Genomic DNA, 24,815 nt, shown 5'->3' with positions numbered 1-24,815 from the left:
TATGGGACCGTGTGCTGCTGCCTGGGTTGCACCACACTCCAGACAAGGTAAAGGGACACAGTTGTAAAGAAAGCAAAGTACCAGCTACTCTTTAAAGATCTGCTGAGAGTGAACTCCATTTCTGCTTCTGCCTCAAGGAGTACCTGAACTGCTGTGGCTGGCACAGGTACCCAGAGCAGCACTGAGGGTCCCTCCTCTCACTGCACTTGTCCTGCAAGGCCTCTGTTTGTGGCCACATCAGTGCCAGGACACTGGAATGTACAGCTCTGAGGGTGAAGGGGTTTGACAGACCCAATGCTGGTGTCTGTTCCTGCCTCTGTGGGGACATGGGGTGTAGCTCTGTGCCCCCAGTTATTGTCACCTTACACAGCCAAGGCCCTACTGCTCTGAGGTGGTGAGCCCAAAATCCCTCCACGAAGTTCGTCATGCCATTCCTGATGCACCACAGCAGGAATGCTAACAGGATACAAGAGGGATGTGTCTACATGGTACAAGCACACAAAAGGTGTTGGGAAAGCAGTTGTGGCTGCCTGTGTGTAGGTACTACTGCAGTAGTATATCTCAAAAAGGTTTAACGATGTGTTTTATGGCATCCAGGGGCAGAGAGATAAGGTGTTGGCTCGATGTGACAAACCACGATGGGATGAAGCAAGCAGGGGAGCCAAAGCTTTTAAAATACTGTGATAATGGCCCACCCTCTCACCACAGACCAGTAAGTGCATTTCCCTCAAACCAGTGCAGGAACCCAGCCTGAAGTCACCTCCTTCCTCTGGCTGAGCTGGCTTGTCTGCTCAGGTGATTTGTTTATAGGATCAGGTCCAGTGGTCTTGTTCCCAAAGTCTAATCAGCACTTTAGAGAGTTCATTTTTAGCCAGATAATGTCTGTGGCTGGACAAGGAGCAGAAAAAGGAGGGCCTGTTCCTTTTGGTGGCAGCAGAGTCTGGAATTGCCTTAGCCTGACCCAGTGTCCCAGTCTGAAGGCAGAATGCAGAGCAGCACATGTGGCAGGTGTACGGTCCTTCTCTCCAGCACTGTCCCTACGCCTGTGATCAGTAAAGCATGCTCAGGCACTAAAATAATATCACCTTAAGGAGAGGAAAAGGTTGAATTTAATGGTTTGCTTTATTTTGTAGTTGTTAACTTGCAGCTGTTAAGCTTACAGGCATTCCTGGGGTCTGGCTGGCTGCTTTTGCCAGTCCTGAGGCTGCTCTGCACTGGGTGATGAGGACAGCTCCAGTGGGAAGAGGAGAACCCGCAGGGTTTGGTTTCTGCACACACGAGGGCACAGGGAGCTCCTGCACAAGCAGGCTGGTCAGCTCCTGGCACATCCCAGTCCTCCTTGGATGAAGGTGTTACGGCCCAGATGGGCACCTGCTGCAGTGAAGGACCCGTGTGAGGCTGCAGGTGCATTTCCAGGGCTCTTCTCAGAGCCACCGGGTTTGCAGGCAGGGTGTCCCAGTGTGCGTGGGAGGGCTGAGGTCAGAGGGCTGAGAGAGGGACAAGCCATCCCTGGGCACAATCTGCACAGACTGAATTTTGTCTGTGTTCCCCCTGAAACTGAAAGGGCGTGAGTTCACTGTTCGTGGTACCACGGGATAACTTCAAGGAATGTGAGGCTGGTAGGAAAAGGGGAGAACCTTTTACAGAGGGACCAGGATTACTGGGGGAAAAAAAAAACAAACCAATTCCAATCAACCCACCAGAAAAGCTTTAGCACTTTTTTCAAGCTGAAACAAGCAGAAAGGTTTGAGCTAAGAGCGGACTAAGAGCAAATGCTCCAAGTTTAACTCAGTTATGCTAATTTATTAGCAATTGATTTTCAAAAACATTTACAAGAAGAGACTTAAAAAGGTTTAATGGCCCAGAGCACATTCTGGCAATTTAACAGGCTCTGCTATTTTCTCAGGTGTCAGAATGGGAAATTCCTAATGCAGCATTGGGTGTACTCGCTCGGACAGTTTTGCCAGAGAAGTGGAACCATCCTGAGTGGGAAGGTTGTGGCCTCCACTGAGGACAGCGAGCATGAGGCATTGTTAGCACAGGGGCGTGTGGTTCTGGTGTGTTTTTACCAGCTGCCGCAGGCACAGGAAGCTGCTGGATTTGCTGGGAATGTGTCTTAGACACAGGCTACTGCTCCTGCTTCAGCATCCAGCTGGGTTTGTCATGGCAAGAGGCACTCTCAGGACTGCTGGAAAGGTGCAAGTCCATCACTGCAGTCTCAGTGCAACCATCTGAGGGGTAAAACATCATCACAGTTCTAGATAGAAGTTTCAATCCCAGCCCAGCTGCAGCCCCTGGATCCTGCTCTGACCCTCCCTGTGGAGCCAAAGCACTGCCCATCCCTGGTACCCTCTCCTGGGAGATCAGCAGAATCAGCACCTCCCTGCAGCTTCCCAACCTCGAGCACCTGCTTGACTCTTACTTGATCTTTCCTGTTCCTTGGGAAAGAGAGTGGCAGGCCATAACAGGAGCAGACTAGTAAACCATAGTGGTATTTACAGAAGGACAACAGACAAAGCAAGTAGAGAAAAGCTCTTCCCCAGCATGTCCGTCCCCACCCTACACTTGTAATCTACATTGTAGTTACTTTTGAGTCAAAAAGGCAGCTTTGTATTTATTGGTTGTGGAGAGATTTGGTTTTTCTGCCAGAAATTTGAACGGTCACTTTTTGGACCTGTGTATGTTTGAGCATTCTGATGTCCTTGTGGCAAGGAGAGCTGAATTGCACAGTGTGTTGATCACCTACTTTTATTTATCTTTCTGCTGTTACCGTTGTGTTTCATTTGATGCCCTTTAACTCTTGTTTTCCAAGAATATATGGGTACCTATTGTCTGTTCCTCTTCATCATATTATTCAGAACTATACAGATCCCTGCCCCTTCTCTCCTTACTCAGGCTGGAATTCTATTCAGCTGTGCTGTTCCTGTGTGGAAGCTGTCACCCAGCCCCTACTACACCCACAGGCTTTCCCTGGGCTGTTACTGGTCCCAGTGCATCCTTTGGAGATGGAGGGAGGACAGCTGCGCACAGCACTCAAAAGGGGGTTTGGCTGTGATTGTCTAAGGGTTGTTCTGTTGTGGATGTGAGATCCACACGAATGCTCAGGAGCCTTGGATTTGTATTTGACATCACTTGACCATTTGCAGAGCCCCAGAGGAGGCCTGGGCAGCGCTGCCCTGAATTCAGTGTTGTCTGTGCTCAGGTGGCACGTCACAACCTTTAATGTTTTTCAGACTCATTACTGTGGGGGATGCTGTCCTTGATTTAAAGTGAAGCCCCATTCTTCTTTCCTGTATGTTGCACCTTATACTTGGAGGCACAAATCAGCCTGTTCATGTACCTGGTGTTTCCAGCAACCAAGATCAGGTCGTCTTGAGTAAGTGCCACATATTACTTTTACCATCCCAACAATTCATTTTTATCCACTCCAGTAATTTTATCAGCAACTGTTCTTTATTTCTCACTGATTGCTAACAACTTGTAACGTTGATATGCAAAGAGAATAGAGCTAGAAATACACCTGTCAAATGGCTGTGTAGGATAAGTCTTCTCAGTCACCCACTTCTTTTGGATCTCTTAATGCTGAGCCCACTGCCTGCAGCATACAGCTAATTTTTCATATTAGAATGTCCTGCAGAACTAAGTCAAATGACTTAGAGGAATCTAAGCATACTCTGTCTCTCATTAGCTGTATCAAACTTCAAGGCTTACAAAAAAGTTACATAAAATCATTTGAAAGTACCTTTTTTGAATTAGGTTAAATTGGATTCTAGCTTTTGCTAATTTACCCAGGACATCCTTTGGTTGCTTGTCTGTGATTGGCTAGAGATGTATGTTGAACTAACTGGTCTGTAGTTTCCTGGATATCCATGTGAACACTTAAATACTGACAAAACATCGGATTTTTTCCCCCCAGTAATCTTAAGTTCCCCAGTGTGCCGTGATTTGTTATAAAGAAAAAAATAAATGGTTTAGTGAATTCATTAGCCAGTTAAATACTCTTGGATGCAAGCTCTTCTCCTGCACATTATAAAAATTGTTACTTACACGGTTTAGCATCTTCCTTAATTACTGATGGAATAGAAAGTATTTCATTACCACTGTAAAATATGAATATTACACATTGTTGTTTCAAATGCAGAGCAGAAATATTCACTGAGTTCTTGGTTTTCGTTATGCAGAATGTGTGTGGCACACAGTCACCTGGGGCTGGGGCCCAGCACCTGCAGGTCTCTGCCCTCTCTGCTGCTGGGGCATCCTGCTTCGGGGTTGAGGTGTCAGAAAGTTTGAGAAGTTGGAGAGGTTCAGAGGAGCACCGTGGGTGGGTGATGGGCTGCAGTGACTCCTTGGCAGCAGGAGCTGCAGAGGGGTTGGGGTTGGGCACACCATGGTTGCTCCTTGGAGTCCTGTGTGCAACTGTGGGCTCCTGTTCTCCAGTGCCAGGTTCACAGGGTGGGAGGGGCTAGGATCCCACTCCCATGGAGAACTGAGGGACCCTCCATCACCTCCTGCCACCTGCTGCTGGACCCTGCTGTGCCTTGCCAAACCTCCCTGCAGCGTCCATTCAGCACTGCCAGGCTTTCTGAGTGGCACTTGGAGGTAAAATTAGACCCAGTGGCTGGAAATTGGAGCTGGGCAAACACAGAAATTAGAATTAGAAATGAAACACATTTTTAATAGCAAGTGCAATTAATCTTCTAGTTAATTGCATCTTAGAACAGCTTGTCATGGTGGATGTAGATTTCTCATCTCTAGCTTTTTTAAAAATCACTGTAGGCTTTGCCCTAGCCCAGAGCAGGGTTCATCCTGCACGGTGGTCAGCCCAGTCCCAAAGAGATCAGACTGATTAATTACAGATCTATGAACCACAGTCTTGTCGTTCCTCTGCACTGTGCTGTCACTGCCAGGACTGTGTTCGGCCCAGGATAACGAGCCCCAGTTTCCCTTCCCAACGCTGCTCACTCCATTGACACCTCATTGACACCTCTGACTTCCCCTTAGTTTCCTTCATTTTGGCCCCACTGGTTTGTACTGGTTCTGTCAGCTTTGAGCTCTGAATCTGCTGCCTGTACTGCTTTCTGAGAAAGACATTCTGGAATAAATGGTGATGCTGCATTTATAGTGTTGCTTAAATATTTGCTCTTACTCCATTTCTCTCACGAGCTTTAGCTTTGAGATCTCAGTTGTTTGGCAGTGATGATGGTGTTTCACCCCGCGGGATGGGCGGTGGTTGGGAGTTCCAAAGGACCTCAGGGCTGGATGTGACGCTCAAAGGCAAACCCCATCCTCTCCCCAGCACACGAGCACCTCAGGGGCTGCCCCACGACCCTGGCTGTGATCCCCCATGGGGAGCCACCAAGTGCCCTGGCTCAGGGCAGTAGGAACCTCAGTGTTCATCGCAGGCTGTGACCCCTGACAGCAACACTGCCCCTCTGATCAGCCCTGTGCAGAGCTCTGCTGGGCTCACACTGGGGGCTTGCTTGGCCCAACAGCAGCTCTCCCAGTGCCAAGGGCTTCTGGTCCTTCCCCCTTGGGAGCGTGACTCCAAATGCTTCCTCCGCTTCTTTTTCCATCCAGAGGTGCTGCAGCAGATGCTGACGGCCCTGAGGTGAGCACGGGGACATGTTCTGCAGGTGAATCCCGGGGAGCAGACCCCTTTGGCACAAGGGTGCTCTCTGGGCTGTCCATCCTTGCCCCCTGCAGCCGCTTGCTGTGAGTGAGTGGTTCAGGTCGCTTAAGGAATTACCAGCAAAGGTGTCAGCAAAAGCAACTTTAGTGTAAATCAGCAAAAGCAGGTTTGATATAACTTTGCAGTGAGAGCAGAGGACATCAAAAATGGTCAGAAGACAAGGAAATGCCCAACAAAAAGTGCCTCAAGGACCTGAAGCTGGAGAGGCTTGAGTGGTGACAAAATAGCAATATCTAAATACAGAAAAATTACCCGAGCACCTCTCCTACAAGGAAAGGCTGAAGGAGCTGGAACTCTTCCGCCTGGAGAAGAGAAAGCTCCAGGGGATCTCATCAGTGTGGATAAGTGCCTGAAGGGAGGGCACAAAGACAATAGAGCCAAGATGTTTCCAGTGGTGCCAGGGACTGGACCATGTTCCCAGCTGAAGACAGCATTAGTCATGTGCCAGCCTGTATTGTGGATGGTGCTGCATAACCCCTTTTGCTCTGAGTCCTGCATCCTGCACTCTGAAAATATCAGGCTTGCTCATAGGCTCTTTAGTTCTGTCAGAGCTATGAGACATGTCCATATAGTGACCTGCAGATGATGGATGTCTTCTGAACTAAAGGATCCAGAGCACTCTGCTCAAGTAATTACTGGGGCAGAGCAGTGCACTAGGAGAGAGCTGCTTCCAGGCTAAAAGTGCAAGAGGTACCAGTCTGGTGCCTTAGCAGCCCCATAAATTATCTGAAGAGTTTGGCTAATATCGCTTTCCCAGAGCAGGATCCAAACCCAGGACGGAGGGAGGGCTTGGCTCTCCTAAGCAGAATAATCCTTAAAGAGATATGTCAAAGGATCCTGCTTTGCCCAAGACTACAGGAACAAAAATTTCTCCTCTGAGATCTTGTCAACAGCAAACCCATCCACCTGGGACTGCTCTTGCTGCTGCTAATGAAGATCCTGGGTTCTTACTGCTCCAGCTATGGCTCTGCCAGGTCTGCTTCTGAAATGCGTTCCCCAGGTCTGAGTGCAGGTTTCCACAGCCACTGCAGATGACTGTGACAGGTTTTGCTGTCGGAAGCTGAAGATGGAAGCACATGGGGCAGCTCTGCAGTCAGGGAAAGCCTGTGGGACTATGTTTGCAGAGGCCACCTGGGGCCTCCTGGGTGCTCCTTGCCTGTGAGCTCTTGCCCACCCCAGGCTGTGTGTGGCTGCAGGGTCTGATGGACCATGTCATGGGCACATCCAATAGCAGAGTCTGTGCCTGGCAGGAGCCCAGCTTCAGTCAAACAGCACCATGGCCATAGCCAGACTAATCTCTAGATTTCCCATACTTTGAGTAAATAATTTTGCAACGTTACGCTTGCTTTTAATATGTTTAGCAGCTATATTGCAGGAATGCCTCGAGGCTGTGACTAGATTTAGTCCTGTTGTGCTAGATTCCATGCAGAGATCGTAAGTGGAGCAGGTAGAGGCATAAAGTTAAGGCTGCATAGCAGTTTCCATTAGGAAGACCTGCTTTCATTTGCCAGTCAGTCATTACACTTTAACTGTAGCAGTTGTGGTTGCCATGCTCTGTGTCTGTCTCAGAACTTTTCCCATTACAGATACAGCAAAAATTAATTGGCCTCTACCTGGCCAACAGCCGGTGCTCCAGGAATACACTCTAGACTCCTCACCTCAGAGAGGAGAGCTGGCCCAGATGGTTCTTTTTCTGCCCAGTAGCCTAGGATCAACTTTTCCCAAATTACCAGCCTCTGAGAATCCCCCTTTTGTGTTCCAAGCAAGGACATTTTTAGAGGCTGATGGTTTTCTCCTAAGAAGCCGATGCTGAGCAGATTGCAGTCAGAGCAGATCCACTGTGCTAGCCAGACAGGTCATGCACGGTCTTCAGCACAGACACTGTGTCCCAAGTGTCAAGTGTTGAGCAGGACACTTTCCAGTCTTGCCTACTGACTCCTGAAAAACAGGCAAATGGACTCATCCATGATCATGTGTCTGCAGCAAGGAACGACAAAGAGGAGGAGGAGGAAAAAGCTTCAGCAGTTCTAATGCAGAAACCAGAGAAGAGGGATTGAAAGCAAAGGCAGAGTGAGGACAGAGGCAGTGGCATGATGGAGGATGAGATAGGCCAGGCTGGTCTGTGATTGCTGAAGGCACTGCTGGCAGAAACTGGACTTGAATTTGGATCCCAGCCTGGTGAGACTCAGAACCAGGTTGAGGCTGAAAACACAAGGCATGACCCAGCAACCTCAAAACAGAAGGAGAGAGTAGGTGTGTCCCTGAGACTCTTTTTTAGCCTAATGTCTGATAATGTACCCAGTGAGGTCCTGAGAGGTCTCTGTCAACAGCTGAGAGTGCAATGAGACCAGGGGCTTTACAATTGCACACACAATTAATATTTCTGCTGTACCTGGCATGTTGGATGGTGTATATTAAGGCACATTAAGGGAATGCACTGGCTCTTTGCAAGGGAGGGATGGAGCCTGATAAACCAGAAGTGAGGGACTTCCTGCAGGGAAGGTGTGTGGAGAGGGAGAGATGTCCAGGGAGCAAACTGAGCAGTGGAGGTCTGAGCCTCAAGTGGAAGCTATGGAAACTGCATTTCACTAGACAGCAAGAAGCTGTGGAAGATTAGACAGAAGTTACAGAAACTGGGAAAACCTGTGGAGGTCCAAAGAGTAACAGAGTTATCATGTGCAACCTGGACCCTCACTCTGAGTTGGCTCACCCTGCAAGGATGGTGAATGTGGGAGCCCTGTCCCGTTCCATGTACACCTTGGAATACAGCAGCACAATCTTTGCTCTATTTTGCAACTTTTTAATTTTTTCTGCAGTCCTTCAACCTTTCCTTATCTGAATCTTGGCTTCATGATTTGGCGTATGAGTTTCTTTTGTTCTTTACTACAAAGTCTGATGAGACAAAGTAAACCAGAGTGGAGTAAGCTGTTGGACCCTGAGTACATTCGCCCCTCATGGGGGTTCAGCCCTCTGGAATGAGGGCTTACTCAAATGGTGCATCTGTCTGTCATCAGATCTGCTCTGCTCACCTTCCTCAGGTCCTGTGGACTTCACCCTGTGGACTTCAAGCCCTTGCTGCCTGGCTTCCCACCCCTCTGGAAGCAGTCTTTCCTTGCTGCTCCCAGCATGGAACAGAGATTGAATGTTTGAAGGGAGACAGGGGCTGCAGGTAATGCAAGTGTATGATGAGGTAAGCAGAAGCTGTCTTGGAGACACAAGTAGGGACTTACTGGGTGCCAGACACTGATGTGTAGAAGTCAGTATGGAGCTTGTGCTCCAGGCTTCAGGCAGGACCTGCTGCTGTCGGCACAGGCCACCATCCTCCCTCGTGGGAGACACGTCGCCCCAGCTCATTCAGCTTCCCAGCAAGGTCACAGAGTAGAGCAGTTTCCTGTTGCTCTCAAATATCTTGCTAACCTATCTGAGGGTGTGAGGTGTGGGTTGAAGGTTACGTAGGAAAGGTTCATTGAGCAAATGATCAAATTTCCATTGCTCAGGAGTCAGGAAGCTGTTTGCATAGCCTGGATTTGGGCCTCTTTAGGCGCAGTCATGAGATCCAGTAACGCATGGCTGTTCTTTCCCTTTCTCCATGGTGTAGTGATAGCAGGGAATGGACCCAAACTGTGTGCATGAAGATGACTCCAACCCAAAGGTCCCTTTCCCACAAACATGCCAGGAGAGCTGGGCCAAGGACAGACAGAATACGGATGCTGACCTGCAGACCTGGACCATGTCCTTTGTATCACAACTGATCCCTATGGTGGGATCCATCCAAATGCTCCTCACTGCCAGCTTCCTTCCCAGCCTGGAATCTGGGCCCTCATCCTGGACTAGGGACTGACTGGTTGATGACCTGCAAACACAGGCATCTCTCTCTCCCTTAGTGATCCAAGGGTGGGAGATGTTTGCATCAGTGGTGACAGGGATCCAGTGGGCCTCAATTTTAGGATTCAGTATTTGAGTTTGGATGATTATTTTACCATTGGCTTTTCCACACTTGTTTCCCTGGCTGGGGGCAGGGCAGTTCTCACTGCAGAGGGATATTTCCTTGGGACTGCAAGGATGTGCCACAGAGAAAGGCACAAAAGACAGGAAAGAAAAAGGAGGCTCTGTGATGTCATAGCTGGACCCTGGGGAGTCAGACTGTGCCTGTTTAGTGGAGGAAGGCTGAGTACCCGGTAGACCCACTTTGCCTAACTTACACACTCCACACAGGATCCAAGTGTCCAGCTCCATGGCTGGGCTTTCATGTCCCACACAAAACATGTGCTTCAAGGCTGCAGCAAAGTGGTGTTCCAGATCTCCTCAGGGACAGAGCAGAAGGTGATGGTTTAGAAATCCATGTGTTCATACAGATAGTAATGCCACCAGGGAGCCTGGGTAGCTAAGCAGCCAGAGGTACTGCATCCCTGGTCAAAGGGGGAGCGCAGGCAGGAAAACACAGGGGGCCTGAAAAGAGGAATACCCCTAGGTGAGAGACGGAGGTCTGGCATGTCACTGTGCCACTGAAAATACAGAGTGCGCACAGACACGACTTCAGCTGTGGCATTTCTCAGCGTCCAAGTGCTTTACGTAGCAATCTCGACGCTTTTCTGAAGCAGGGCTTTAGTTTGCCTGATGCTCAGCATATTGCAGGCCCCGTGAGCAGCTCCCTGTAGACAGGAGCACAACCTAAATGTTGAGCTGGGGGGAGAAGTCCTCTGCTTTAGCGTGGAGACTCCCCACAAGGGGCAGGCGATGTTCCCCGAACACACAGAGCGTAGCGGAGCCGCAGAGCTCCCGCCGCAGCTCAGGAGCTTTCAGCTCACACGGGTCTCGCTTGCTCTGCAGACGGAGCGATGCACACCAGGGCCACCGGCCGCCACCCGGGGGACGCGTGTGGCACTCGGAGTGCGGGGGGTCGAGCCCCGGGCTCTGTGCTGCTCAGCGGGGGCCGGGGGAGCGCCAGGGCCGGGACATCCGCCCCCGACCCCGCGCCGCCGGGGCTCCGCGCCGCATGCCCGCTCCTGCCCGCCGTGCCGAGCACCGGGACCACCCCGCGGGGCGCGGCGCCGGGGCCTCTGGGGAGCAACAAGGGGGGACGGGGGGCCCCTTTTCGGATTTCAGCCCTCTCCGTTCCCACCACGGCCCGAGTGCGTCTGCGGGCGGTCCCGCGGTCTCCCCTGGCCCCGCGGCGCCCGAGCCCGCCGGTCTCACGGAGATCCCGCTCCGAGCCCACAGAGACTCCTGGGCCGGGAAAGGGGCAGTCCGGGCCCTGGCCGGGGCGGGCCCCGCGGGTCTGCGGGGCGGTCTGCGGGCACGGCACGGCACGGCCGCAGCGCGACGGGGCCAGTACCTGGCCAGGGCCAGTCCGTCGGGGCCCTGGAGCCCGCCCATCGCCGCCGTCCCCGGACCGCTCCCTTCGGGCTCGGCCGCCGAGAGCGCTGGCCCGGCCCGGGCCGATTGCGGGGCCGGCTCGCCCCGTCCGTGATCCCGGGGAGGGCTGTGCCGAGCGGCGCGGCCCCGTCCCGTCCCCACAAAAGCACCCTTGTGCTGGCCCCGCAATTGCTAATCATCAATCACCATTAATAACAGCTGATGAGGCGGGAGGGGGAGGTGCCTTCCCAGGGGCCGGCCGCGCCGGGGGAGCGGGGCGCTTTGCCCCGGCGGAGCGGGCGCTGAAGGAGGAACTCGACCGTGATGTGCGGAAGATGGATGAGAGCAGAGGGCGACACCCCCGCCCGCCTCCCCTCCCTCCTCCCCCTCCCCTCGCCGGCCCGGCCCGGCCCCCCCGCGGCGGGGCGGGCGGGCGGCTCCGAGCGCGCCTCACTCCGCCGCGCCGAGACAGCGAGCGGGCGGACGGGCGGCAGCTCTCGCTGGGCGCCGGAGCCCACCGGAGGCGGCGGGCGCGGGCCGGGGCCGCGGCGGCGGCGGGGCCCGGGGGCGGCGGCGGGATCGCGGCGAGTTGGCGGCGGCCCGAGCTCGCCGGAAAGTTGGTGCCGGTTGAGCCGGCGGCGCCCGCTCGCCATGCAGAGACCCGGCGGCCAGGGGACCGCCTTCTCCATCGATTCGCTCATCGGGACGCCGCCGCCGCGCTCCGGGCACCTGCTCTACACCGGGTACCCCATGTTCATGCCGTACCGGCCGCTGGTGCTGCCGCAGGCACTGTCCCACGCCCCGCTGCAGTCGGGGCTGCCGCCGCTGGCCCCGCTCGCCTCCTTCGCCGGCCGCCTCACCAACACCTTCTGCGCCAGCCTGGGCCAGGCCGTGCCCTCCATGGTGGCGCTCACCACCGCCCTGCCCAGCTTCTCCGAGCCCCCCGACGGCTTCTACCCGCCCCAGGAGCTGCCCCCGCCGCGCGCCACCCCCGACGCTGGCTGCCGGCGAGGCGCCGAGGGCCTGGAGGCGGAGGAGCTGCCCCCGGGCCGCGACAAGGGGCCGCCCGAGCCGCCGCTGCACTTTCCGGACCCCTTCCCCGGCCTGGCAGGTAAGAGTGACGCGGGCCCGCCCCGCCCGGCGGAGAGCGGCCGGCCCGCCTCTCCCGGACCCCCGCAGCCCCGAGAGGACCCTGACCGGTCTCTCCCCGCCGCGCCGGCGGCTCCTGGGGATGGCGGCCCCGCAGAGCCCGAGCTCGCCGGGACGGGAGCCACGGAGCCGTGGGCGCTGGGGGCCGGGGCGCAGCGGGCAGGACGGCGGGGTCGCTACGGCCTCGGCGGCTGGACCTGCCCGCGGCTGCGCTCCCTGTCCGTCCCGTCGGGCCGAGACGGGAGGACAGGGACAGTTCTCTGCCGTCCGGGGCCGGCTCCGCAGCGCCCGCAGCTTTTGCGGACTCCACTCGCCTCGGCCGGGCCGTGGCGCAGGAGTGGGGGGAGCGCGGCCGGTCGGAGGGGCTGCCACGGCGTGCCATGGGCCGCCCGGCAGGACCGGAGCGGAGCGGCCCGGAGCCGCGGCCGGGCCGGCGGCGCGGAGCTCTCCGAGGTCCTGGCACCCGGCCCGGGGCGAGCGAGGCGGAAGGCGACGGGGCGCGGCGCGGCCCGGCCCGCAGGGCGGCCCGCAGCCCTCCCCGCCCGTCCCGATCCTCATCCCGGTCCCCGTTCGGGACCCGGTCCCGCTCGGCCCGGCGCGAGGCTGCCCCTCGTCCCCAGCACGATGCCGCGTTCGGGGCCGGTACCTCCCGGCGTCGCCGTGTTGCGGCTACCGGCGCTCCGAGTGCCCTCCGAGCCCGCCCCGCGGGGGCGGTGGCGGGGCAGGTCCCGCGCCGAGGCGGCCCCCGCAGCCGCGCTCCCTTCCGTCCCGGCCGCCGTGCCCGCTGCCGTGCCCGCTGCCGTGCCCGCTGCTCTGCCCGCTGCTCTGCCCGCTGCTCTGCCCGCTGCCGTGCCCGCTGCTCTGCCCGCCGCGCCGCGTCGGCACCGGCTCAGCCCGACGTCGCGGGCAGGCGGCAGCGCTGCTCCCGGGACCCCCCGCTGCAGCTGGGGGCAGCTCCCATCGGGGTCCTCACCTTTGTGCGCTGCGGCCGCTCCCCGAGTGCGCCTCCACCGGCCTCGGGGACTTGTTGCTCCGTATTTCTCAGACGGGTCCAGCGCTCGGCTCTTCCCCCTCGGCTCCTGCAGCGTGGGGCGTGAGGGGTCCCTGCGGCGAGACCCAGACAAGCCAGCTGCTGCTTCTCTGGCGTGGCCTGTCCTGACCACTCCTGAGATCCACCTTTGTCTCACAGGCTTCTTGGCATGGTTGCATGCTGCAAAGTCTCTGCTGCTTCTCGCACTGCTCGGCTGCTTGTTCTCCATCCTCTTTTTAGTCTCTCCTGGATAAGCTCAGGTATCTCCCTTGCCCTGCCTGGTTCCTCCCTCAGAAGAGCATTTTCCTCGCTCAGGTACCCCTTGAACCTCACCCCTCACATAGGACAATGGCGGCATTCTGCCTCCCCATTGCCTTTGTGGGTTATTAGGGCATTGGTGCACATCTGGTGCTCCCCAGCCTCCATGCTGCGTTAAAAACCCAATGCGATCTCATTTTTATTGTGAAAGTCTCCTCGAGGGCAGCGCTGCCCTGGCCAAAACCACCTGTCCATACGACTTCATCTTTCCAGTCTGTGGGCAGATGAACTGCATTGTGCTTGATGTCCCTCTGTGGCTCCTCCGTAGCTGAGCCCAACATGTTCCCTCCCCCCAAGAGACTCAGACAAACTGTCCCAGAGAGTGGCCACTTCTGAATCCAAGAAATTCTACCTCTAAGACTTCTCTGGTTGCAACTGGCTCATATGGAAAGGAAGATGTCTTATTACCAGCTCATTCCCTGCTGCCTCTGAGCACTGTGCTTGCTCCGGAGCCATGAAGGATGCTTGTCTTTCTGCATAGGCATGTGCCCACGTGGACCCAACTCTGTGGGCTGCTCTGCCCAGATCCAAGAGGATTTGTCTGGCCAAATGTGGCCACCTTCTCCTATACTTAATATTTCTCCTGACTGTACCAGAGATGGACAGTAGGGTCTGTTTTACTAACCATCTCAGATTGCTGTGGGCTTTTTCCAATATTAGGGAAGAGAAAGATGATTTGTGTCAAAAGGAGTCATCAAAAACCATCTATAATGCAGTTTGTGCTCACATCCTGTCTGTGGCCCTGGCCAAAAGCAATTGTCCAGGCAAGAGCAAGAGAGCACAATCTGTGCAATGCTCAATTCTAAAATGACACTTTCCTCATATCCAACCATCTGCATCAGGGGCTTCTTGAGACAGTTGTTGTTTCTGTATATTTAGTAAACTTCGACCAATTTGTTTTCTGTGACTTTATTTAATCTCCCCTGGAGTCCACCAGAAAGGAATGATAACCCTGGCATCAGCCACATCCCAAACCAAGGTGTCCCAGAGATCTCTTATCTGTAGAAGAACCATGTAAAGAATAAATGCCTCCTTTTGTCTGTTTTACTGACATCAACTGACTTATACCCACACTTATACTTCTGTCCCTGGGCTCTGTTAGTATCTCCATTGCAGGTGTCTATGAACACAAGATCAGTTGCTTGCCAGATCAGCCAGAGGTCAATGCCCTATTTTAGGGCCTCTCTCTGCGTCCTCTAGGTTTCAAACTCGCCTCCAGTTGTTGCCACCCTTCTTGAGTGGGTAGAGACATGTAGGGAAACTGGTGGTGAGAAGCAGCAAAGCTTGGAGTCTGGTTTGTTACTACAGCTGCAACAAAGAGCATGACCCCTGGGATAAGGGTACTCAACACCCAGCTCTCCACAGCTCTCCTGAGAGCAGGTTTGTTCCTGAGCTGTGCAGGTCTCCTCTGAGATCTAGGCTGTGGTCTGAGACCCTCTCTTGGGTTGATGTAGTGACTGCACATTCAGTTGGGGGCAGGAGGAGTTTCTGTTGTTTCCTTGCATGCTTACCAACACGAGGCTCTTCTGGCTGTCACAACACCAATTCCTGATCCAGGTTTCCCTGATCCTGTTTGAATAGCTCTGTCTCCTGCAACACCCAACTCTTCTCACCATGCTTTCCACATCCATAATCACAGCACCACAGAATGTTTTGGGTTGGCAGGGGCCTTTAAAGACCATGGGCAGGGAAATCTTCAACTAGATCAGGTTGCTCAGAGCCCTGTCTGACCTGACCTCGAACGTTGCAGGGGATGTGGCATCCACCACTTGTCTGGGCAACCTGGGCCAGCGTTTCACCACACTCACTGTGAAATATTTCTTCTTTATATCTCATCTAAATCAACCCTCTTTGAGTTCAAAACCGTCAAACCCCTTGTCCTATTGCAACAGGACCTGTTAAAAGCCTCTCTGTGTCTTTTGTCCCCTTTAAGTACAGAAAGGCTGCAATAACGTCTCCCTGGAGCCTTCTCTTCTCCAGAGAGAACAACCCCTGTCAGCCTGTCCTCATAGCAGAGGTGCTCCAGCTCAGAGCATTTTTGTGACCTCCTTCAGGCCCTCTTCAACGTCTTTCCTAGGATCAATGAACAGCTGGGACTTTGTGAAGAGCAAACCAGAGGGTCAGCTCTATTCTTCATCTACTGCTTCTTGTTGATTTTTCACGATGCTTTGCTTCATGACAATTTCATTTCCTGTTCAAAGGCCTTGGAAGTCTCAGTGTACACCCCCTACACTATGTGTGGGATCCTCTGTCTCCGTTCCTTCCTCGCTGGGGACACAGTAGGTGACTAACAAACCAATATACCAATTTTCTTTGTGAAAACATCTGGTTTAGATTCTGTCGTCAAATAGTTCCAACTTCCTTACTGCAAACCCAGCCCTTTTATAAGACACAAATGTGAGAGTGCTAGAGACTGTTCAAAATTTGGGGTCCAGTTAAGAAGAGAGTATCCAGACATAGCACCTGTTTTACAAATTGTCATGTTGCAGTGGAAGCTCAACCTTCTTTCAGTCTCCTGGGCACAGCCTGGGCTGACAGGAGCAACCTGCCTCATCAGCACTGTTTGCTGGTGTGGCTGCTGGGATGCCATCCTCCATCCCTGGGGAATTGCAGTGCCAGGGCAGGACCTATGAGAGTTCTTGGGGAAGACAATGATTTCCTCATAAGAGCTCTCTTACTTTGTCAGGCCCCGTGCTCCACAGGGTGGAGGTGGTACACAGAAGTGAAAGCTCTCCTTTTCTTCAGCAGAGTGCCTGCAGCCAAAATGCTCCTTGCCACCTGCTCCTAATCCTCAGCCTGGCCAGCACGGATTCTCTGGGTCCGTATCCACTATGCATATGGGAGGTGTCTTCATCCCCATCCCCAACCCTCAGGAAGAAAGAGGTCACTGTTCTTCTGCAGCAGGACAGAGATCAAGTTGTTCTTCCCACTATACAAAGCAGTAGGAGCAGGCAGATGAATCCAGATCTCCAAAACTGGCCACCTGCTCTCAGGAAGCCACAGACTTGCTGCAGGACTGACAAGGGAAATGGGGGCTCTCACACCGTCACCAGACTCCCAGCAATGTCTTCAGGGCTCAAATAATCTCTTGCAGTAGCTGTTTGTGTATTTGAACCCTGCCCTGTCAGGCTTCTGAGGTCTGTTCTGCCTTTCCCACTGAGGTGAGGTGAGGTGGCCAGAGATCCAGTGGCCTGGGTTGCATGTGCCAGTACCTGGACACTGCTTAGAAGTTTGAAGAGCTGCTGCTTCTTCTTCTGCATGTTGGCTTATATTGAGTGGGAGTGCTTCAGAACTGGCTCCTTCCGGCAGTGATTCATGCTCTTGGGTCAGACTTGAAGAATTTTCCCGTCTCCTCTAGTCTCAGCATGACAGAAAAGCCTCCTCACTTGTTTGTGCGTAGCTGTGGGTCCTCCCTTCATGACCCCTGGCTGTGACTGGGGACATCTTCTCACTTTGTTTGAGCCCTTCTACCATGGAAGTGACCACCTTCCAGACCTCTTTCCTCCCCCATCTCCCACCATGTCCTCCCTTGCTCCATGGCTGTTTAATCATTCAGTCAGCAGAATTTGGGACAGAAGAAGCTTGCGAGGAGAACATTCATACCCTTGTACTTTATCAATATCCTCACAGCATAGGAGAGGTGTCCGCAGTGGTCTAAGCACTGCGTCCTGTCCAGTGGCCTGGGACGAGGTGCTGTCTCTTGTGTGATGTTGGCAGGCTCTGTCCTGCCCCTCTGCACATTGCTGGGGGAAGCTGAGCCGTGAGCATCAGCTTTCTCAGCCCGTCGTTCCCTGGCTGCACAGAGAGCCACTGGTGGGTCCTGGGATTAAGGAGGGAGAGCCAGCAGTGGGACACCCCACGTCCTGTAGAGTAAGGAAGTTTGTTGGCTCTGGATACTCTGGACAGTCCTTTAGCTCCTCTTGGCTGGCTTCTTGCTGAACAGAATCAATGGTGTGGTGCAGTGAGAAGAGACAGGGAGGGCTGACCTGAGGGGCAAGGTTCTTTCCAATGTGGAGGTCCGGACAAGCCCTTGAAGGGTTGTAACATGCTCTGCTGGACCAAGACCGTTGTGCTGCTACGGCTGGGCTGTGGGATGGGGATGGGGCAGCTGCTGGGGAGGTCAGACCCCAGCGTGCCCGCCGGGTCTGTGGGTGCTGCCCCTCGGAGCCGAGCAGGCTGCGGGGAGCAGGGCATTGGGGTCCTGGACTGGAGTGGCTGGCGCTGCCCGCGGCAGAGCCCGGTGCGGGGCTGCTGCTGGGGCTGGGACCGTCGCTTCGGCCTCCCCGGGGCTGCGGGACGCGGTGATGGAGGGGTCCGGGGCTGCGGGAGCAGCTGCAGCCGCCCGCCGAGGGAGCGGGAGGAGGCCTCCCCCGCGGCTGCGGGGGCTCCGGGCGCGGAGGGACGGGGCGGGGCGGGGGCCGAGCCGGCGGGCGCTGACGCTGTGTGCCCCGCAGACGGAAAGGCGTACAGCTCGGACGAGGAGAAGCTGGAGGTGAAGTCGGCGGCGACGCCGTGTAGCGAGCGGGAGGAGGAGAGCTCGGCGGGCGAGAGTGAGGAGGAGCCCTTCCTGGACGGGGCGGCCGCCAGCACCGCGCTGGGCGCTAAGGGCAAGGGCAAAGGCGGCCCCGCCGCCGAGCAGCCCCCGCCGGGCTCCGGGGCCGGGAAGAGCCGCCGGCGCCGCACGGCCTTCACCAGCGAGCAGCTGCTGGAGCTGGAGAAGGAGTTCCACTGCAAGAAGTACCTGAGCCTGACGGAGCGCTCGCAGATCGCGCACGCCCTGAAGCTGAGCGAGGTGCAGGTGAAGATCTGGTTCCAAAACCGCCGCGCCAAGTGGAAACGCATCAAGGCCGGCAACGTCAGCAACCGCTCGGGAGAGCCCGTCCGCAACCCCAAGATCGTGGTGCCCATCCCGGTGCACGTCAACCGCTTCGCCGTGCGCAGCCAGCACCAGCAGATCGAGCAGGGTGCCCGGCCTTGAGCCCGGCGGGGCTCCCGGACCCCGGGGCGGGCGCCGGGGGGCCTGGGCGCCCGCTCCCACTCCTCTGTACATGTCCCTTATTTATTCCGTGTAAACTCTGTACATACGGCAGCGTGTCCGTCTGTCCGTGCCGTGGGGAGTGCGGCTGCCCTGCCGCTGGGCCCCCCGCCCGCCGCGCCGGGCTGAGCCAGGCCGGGCTGGGCCGAGCCGGGCCGGGGCCGCGCTGCCTTGGGCGCCCGCCCATGTATAGCTGTGATTTCAATAAATTATTTTCTATGGAGCGAGGCCACGTTCTTCCTCGCTGCAGGGATGCGGGCCCGCGGCCCCGGCCCCACGGGGGCGGAGAAGGGAGGCGGAGAAGGGAGAGGGACGGGAACAGGGACAGGGACGGGCGACATGGGCAGGGAAAGGGAAAGGAACAGGGGCAGGAACACGGACAGCGGGCCGACCCCGAGGGGCGGCCGCGGAGGCCTGGGAGGGCGGCCGGCGAGGGCGGGAAGCTCCGGGGCTCACCGGTCCCTCGGCCAGCGTCGGTACCGGGGCCCACGGAGCCGGCGGCTCTGAGGGGAGCAGCGGTGGCCTTGAGGGCTTTATCGCACCCAGTGCAGTGCCAGTACCGAGACACAGGAGGGGGAAGGGGAGAGGAAGGGCCGGAAAGCGCCCGGGAGCATCTCTAGGTCCGCCTTCCCGCCGGTGGGGCCGCGGCCGGGGCTGGGGCCGGGACTGGGTCGGGGTCGCCTCCGCAGCTCACCCCGGGGTGGGGGAAGGTGTGCAGAGCCCCAGATTCCTAACACGGCTGCGGGTCCTACCCTGATCTGGGACAGCTGCTTCCCTAGCACCCAGGCCCAGGGGCGGGAGCAACAATGAAAGGGGCTCACACATCCCAGCCAGCCAGGGTGGAATTCTCTGCTCTTGAGAGCTACCACATGAGATGCTGCTTCTGCCACCAGCAATCTCAGACACTGAGCCCGATCCCAGAACCCTATGAAGATCCAGTTGACATGGGGCACAGCTGCACACCAAGTCAACAGCACAAGGGCCGTGTGGTTCCACCACTCCCCAGGTGTCCAGCCATGGGAGTCTCTGCCCTGGTTTGATGAACATCAGCGAGTCCACGGGGCAAAGGAGCTCCTGCACGTGTGCTGTGATAGCAACACCCATTGCAATTCCACCAGATGTTCCCGGACAGGGAAAAGGCTCTCTCCAAGGTGCTGCTGGGGCTCCAATTGCTCCAGGGTTTGGTGGGGAGTTTGGGTCAAACGGGGTCCAGCTGGCCATTGTCACCTTCCCTGGGAGACACAGCCTGGGAGAGCAGGAAACATCTCTGAGAGCCAGAGCCGACTTCATCTTCCTGGGTGCCCTCCCTGATGCCACAGCAAGGGCTGGGGCACAGTGCTGCCAGGAGGAGGAAGTGCTCCCTCCCCATGGCCCTTCCCTCTTTGGCAGGTACGTTCTGTTCACCTGGAGTGTGGAGCCCATGCTCAGCCTGTACCACTGAGCCGTCCTGCAGCAGCCTGGCACCTCAGAGCATTAGGGGTGACTGTCCCTGCCTGTCAGCCACTGGCTCCAGCTGGCCTGTGTGGGGGCAGCTGAGAGCAGAGCAACTGTTCGAACAAAGCCATGCTCCTGGATGGCCTTGGTGGGTGCCTCTTTCCACAGAGATGTTTGCTGCAGGTCCCAAGACAGTTTTGAGCACAGCTGACTTCCACCACAGGACACCTTCTGTCTCTGTCCCTGCACCACCAACCTGGAACTGCCTGGCCTGGTGTTGCTCACAGCATTCCCAGCATGGGTTTGGCCTGCTCAGGTTCCAACATCTGCTGGCATTTGCTCTGGATCAGGGGAGATAAATGTCCTCTGGCAGCCCCCACTGCCCTGCCCTCAGGAAAACTGCCAGCTCCCTTTTCAACATGCTGGGATAGAGCTGCCTGCACCTGAGAACCCCAGCTCAGGTATTCCCCACTTCTCCCTCCCCACGTGGGGGTTGGTCTGAGACAGAGACTGAACTTACCTGGGCTACACAGCTGCAAAGGGGACACAGCCATTTGCAGTGACTCCAGCAGCTCCTGCACATCAACTGGCGCACACACCTCTGGCCAGGTGGGATGGGAGGGGAGGGTAAAGCCATTCTGCAGCTACAAGCAGGGCTCTGCCACTACAAATGTGTCCACATGAGGGGTCTGTGTCACTGCAGCCAAGCACGGCACAGCAGTGCATGTTAATCACAACACTCCGGAAAGTGTCCACAGCTCCAGGGGCAGGGCAGCGACAAAGAAAGGAGTTAAGTTTTATTTTAGGGTTGAAGAACTCCCTTACTCTCCCTGAGCATTTCTGGATGACGCTAGTTTGATAAGTCCTGCCCCAGTGACAGCAAGAGTTTATTGTGTCCTTAACCCACCCCCCCACACCGTGCAGGCCATTGCCCACCTGAACTCCATGTACAGAGCATCCCTGCTCCTCTGCACGCTCATCCATCAGCTGCCACTGAGATGGATCCAAGACCTGGAGCTTTCAGCTGCTTGGAAGTTATTTGGGTTTTGGCGCTTTTTTGTTGTTGCATTAGACTAGTCCCAGAGCCCATAAACACTGCCACCCTTTAACAGCCATGTTAAAATCCCCACAAGAGCTGCAGAGGTGCTGCTCGGTCTGGTGCTACTGTAGGTGACAGACTCATGCTGTCACCAGTGCTGCTGGAGAGAGCTGCAGAGCAGCAGAGTGCTCCTGGCACCATGCAGAGCAGAGCAGAGCTCCCCGTGAACCTGGAGCACTGCGACGGCTCTGGTGCCTCCTGCACAGTGGAGAGTAAGGCACGGTGAGTGTGGTGCACAGCGCTGCTTGCCCTTCACAGTGAGCATGGGGCACGGCCCTGCCTGCACTGCACACCCCACTGACAGCGCTGCACTCCCTGCACCGAGAGCTGCAGCCCCTCCCCAAACGGGAGAGCTGCAGGGGTCCCCACGAGCTGGAGCTCTGCATGTTGAGTCAGGCTGGGGTGGGTGGAAGGAAGAGGGCCACAATGAAAAACTGGGCAGTAAAGAGTAACCCTGTGTGACCCTGCACAGCTGGGTGGGACCTCGGGAGGTCTCTGCTCCAACACGTGCTCAAAGCCGGTCCTCATTAGAGGAACTTGTCCATCTGACTTCCAGGATCTTCAGGGATGGGCAATCCCTCCTCTTTGGGCCCCTATGCCAATGTCCAACCACCATCCTAGTATGGTTTTACCCCTGTATCTATTTGGAATTTCACATCTACCAGCTTCTGCCTGTTTCCTGTGTCCTGGGATAGGAACTGATAGGGGGAGTAACTGTCATGTGGGTACCCAAACACACACACTGAACATGTATGTGCATGTGTACACACCCACCCACCCACGCATAGTAATAAGATACAGATGCAGACACACAGAGATGTGTATATCCATGGACATGCATTTACTTCTATATATGTTTTTACACACATTCATACAAACAAGACTTATTTTGCCCTCAGGAAGGCAGTTTCAGCACTTAACAAGGGAATTTTCCCTACCCAAACCTGCCCAGCCATCTACCTGGACAGTAGTTCTTAAAGAACTGGGAAAGGAGCAGAGATTGCATCCCACAGGCTGTTTATTCATTCAGTGCAACAAAGTTGGTTCTCGACATTCCCTGATAAGGGACTTGTATGAAGATGTGATGGCCCACAACACGGTGCTGGTGCTCTACATTAGCCAGCAGCTCCAGGACTAGCTCAGGTGCTTGGTTGACCTGATGATGACTCACAGAGCAGCTCCCCAGTAGCTGCACATGAGCAGGAGAGAAATAATCTCTTGCTGGCTGGCACATGGGAAGGGTCATGAGCTCCTCCTGACCACCCCCCAATTCCTTTGCAGACTGGTCCAGAGTGGCTCAGAGTTCTGGGTGCAGCTGCAGAGGAGATTCAGGAGCGAGTCTGGTCAGGATGGCCTCAGCAACACAGTGCAAACCCCTGGTAGGTGCAGCTTCAGTGCCAAAGGAAAACGACCAAGATCTGAAAGAACTTACCAAGGGCATATTGGAACTGGGGATGGGGAGGAGAGAGAGAGAGACTGCCACCACATTCTACTGTGCTGCTGCTCACTGGATGCTGTGAAGTTCTTTGCGAGGTTGCAGAGCTGACCCCCAGCTCACCAGGGCCATAAAACCCTTCCCAAGTTGGGGGGTCCCACTTGCCACCTATGCTGGACCTGGCACAGCCTGCCAGCTTGTGCAGTATCCTCACCTGCCAGGCTGGATGGATCTCCACAGGGCTTTGTGAGGCCCAGTGCTGTGCCTGTCTGCACCCACTGGCAAGGCAGGTACCCGTGCGTGGGCACAGGGTGCAGGTGCTGTAGTGGAGTGTGCTGGTGCCATACCTTGGTGAGAACAGGCCAAGGGAGCTGGGACACTGTGCCACACTTGTGTCACTCCCTGTCCCAGAGGCAGGGCTGACTGGACACACAGAGGTGCAGGATCTCTGCTCTGGCCATCTCTTGTGAAAGCACCTCTGTGTGTGCCCAGCGTGTGGTCCCAGCTGCCTCAGGGTTGGGCAGTGCTGCCCCATGCCCTGCTGCTGCCCACCTACAGACCCCCAGGAAGTTGTGGCACCTCAGTTGGGGCTGGGAGAGAGCCCGTGGGGCTTTGTTTGTGAATTGTGCCCCATGGGGCTTGTCCTGGCTCTGCAGGCTCTCTGAGAAGCGCTGTGGCACAGCCGGTTTCCAGCCTGAGGCTACACACCGTGGATGTGCTCACGGCACAAGTCTGCATCCCTGGCTCCTGCCCTGTGGCACTCACACAGCCCCTGCTGCAGCCACTGCCTTGGCTCCACAGGGTGAGTGCTGCTGGATGCCTGTGGCAGGGTCCTCATAGTGCTGTCACGCAGCTGCTGTGGTCACCCTGCTGCTTGGGGCTGCGTCACGCAGGGACAGTCCTGCTGTGCCGCTGCCCTGGCACGGTCCTGTGGTGTAGAGCAGAGCCTGTGCCCTCCCTGGCATCAGCTTGAACGCAGACATAGTCCTACTCCTGAACATGGACACACAGCTCTTGCCCCTGGACATGGACACATGACTCCTGCCTGTGAACATGGACACACAGATCCTGTCCCTAAACACGGACAAACGGCTCCTGTCCCTAAACATGGACATACACGTCTGCCCCTGAACAGGGATATGCAGCTCGTCCCTCAGCCTGTCCTGACCTGGGACTGTGAGAAGCCACCTTGGCCACCTTGGCACCCAGATGTGCTCCAACATTGGAGTAACCCTGGGCTGGGGCAAGGCAGGTCCCAAATGCTGCTGCTGCTGGGATCTGGCCCCACTACCAGGTGCAGACTTTTCTTTTAGCTCATGGGACCATGTCAGAGCCTGTGGAAAGCTGGTGGCAGAGGAGAAGCACCCCTTGAATCCCCAGCACCTGTTTGCAAGACGTGAGTAGCAGCAGGGCATGGAGTGGTGCCACTGCTGGCAGGACCTGGCCAGGGCTGGGGACACCCTGAGGAGGCTGGACCCTCCATGGGCACTGTGTGGGCCATGTGGCTGCTCAGGGCCATGTGGCCCCAAGCCTTGGACTTCAATGAACCTTGTGAGTCCTTTCCAACTCAGGGTATTGTATGATTCTGTGATTCCAGGGCTGCCCTCACACAGCTTCAGGTTGGCACAGCCACTGCCCCCAACCCCGACCCCAGCCCCGATGCCACAGGTAGAGCAGGGGGGCAGGAGAGGGGTCTGCTGGGAGCCCCCAGCCCACATTGGCTCCAGAGCTGGGTCCAGGCTGGGCACCCAGGATTTGGGGCAGGGCTGGGATGGGAAGGGAGGCGCCAGGGCTGGGCTGGGTGGGATCCCGCACGGGAGATGATGTATGGGCAGATGTATCAGATCGCACAAGATAAACAAGCAGTGAATTTCATCAGGGCCCATCATGGCTTTAATTTGGCTGCCTAATGAGTCAGATCCAGCCGCGCAGATAAAAGTTGTCAGAGCCGCAGCCCTAATGAATTTCTTGCCACTTGTAATCAAGGCAGCTTGTCTGAGGGGGATGATTAATGGGCCCCAGAGGAGCTGCCGTCCCTCAGCTTCCATTCCCGCTAATGCAGTCGCCAGGAAATTAACCAAACCCAGCACTGGGCTGGGGCTGGGGCCGGTGAGGGGGCACCCACGGGCACCGTGAGGGGATGGGAATGAGGGGTGACACGGGTGCAGGGGGCAGACAGGGACCAGGACCAGCGCAGGGATGAGGATGGAGACATGGGTACACAGAGCCAGCACACAGCAAGGAGGGGAGGGGGCTGATGAAGGGGCTGGG

General features: G+C 56.2%; 1 protein-coding gene and 1 long non-coding RNA gene across 2 annotated transcripts; one reads left to right on the top strand and one right to left on the bottom strand.

Annotated features, from left to right (window-relative positions):
• Window positions 1-8,477: 8,477 nt before the first annotated feature.
• Window positions 8,478-9,737, bottom strand: LOC113992820. The gene is made up of 4 exons (XR_005566728.1): window positions 9,670-9,737; window positions 9,405-9,542; window positions 8,719-9,110; window positions 8,478-8,581 (listed from the first exon to the last, which is right to left on the bottom strand). It is a non-coding gene; the product is annotated as an uncharacterized LOC113992820 (long non-coding RNA).
• Window positions 9,738-11,611: 1,874 nt separating this feature from the next.
• GBX1 (gastrulation brain homeobox 1) lies at window positions 11,612-18,799 on the top strand. Its single transcript, XM_027730492.2, has 2 exons — window positions 11,612-12,155; window positions 17,996-18,799. The coding sequence occupies exons 1-2, from the start codon at window positions 11,696-11,698 to the stop codon at window positions 18,517-18,519; spliced, it is 984 nt and encodes a 327-aa protein (XP_027586293.2). The 5' UTR covers window positions 11,612-11,695; the 3' UTR covers window positions 18,520-18,799.
• Window positions 18,800-24,815: the final 6,016 nt, after the last annotated feature.

The sequence above is a fragment of the Pipra filicauda genome, unplaced genomic scaffold (genome assembly GCF_003945595.2).
Source record: "Pipra filicauda isolate LSUMZ 115617 unplaced genomic scaffold, ASM394559v2 scaffold78_size3787270_pilon, whole genome shotgun sequence".
NCBI classification, from domain to species: domain Eukaryota; kingdom Metazoa; phylum Chordata; class Aves; order Passeriformes; family Pipridae; genus Pipra; species Pipra filicauda.
The sequence above is the reverse complement of the archived record's forward strand: the minus strand, read 5'-3'. Positions and strand labels throughout refer to the sequence as shown.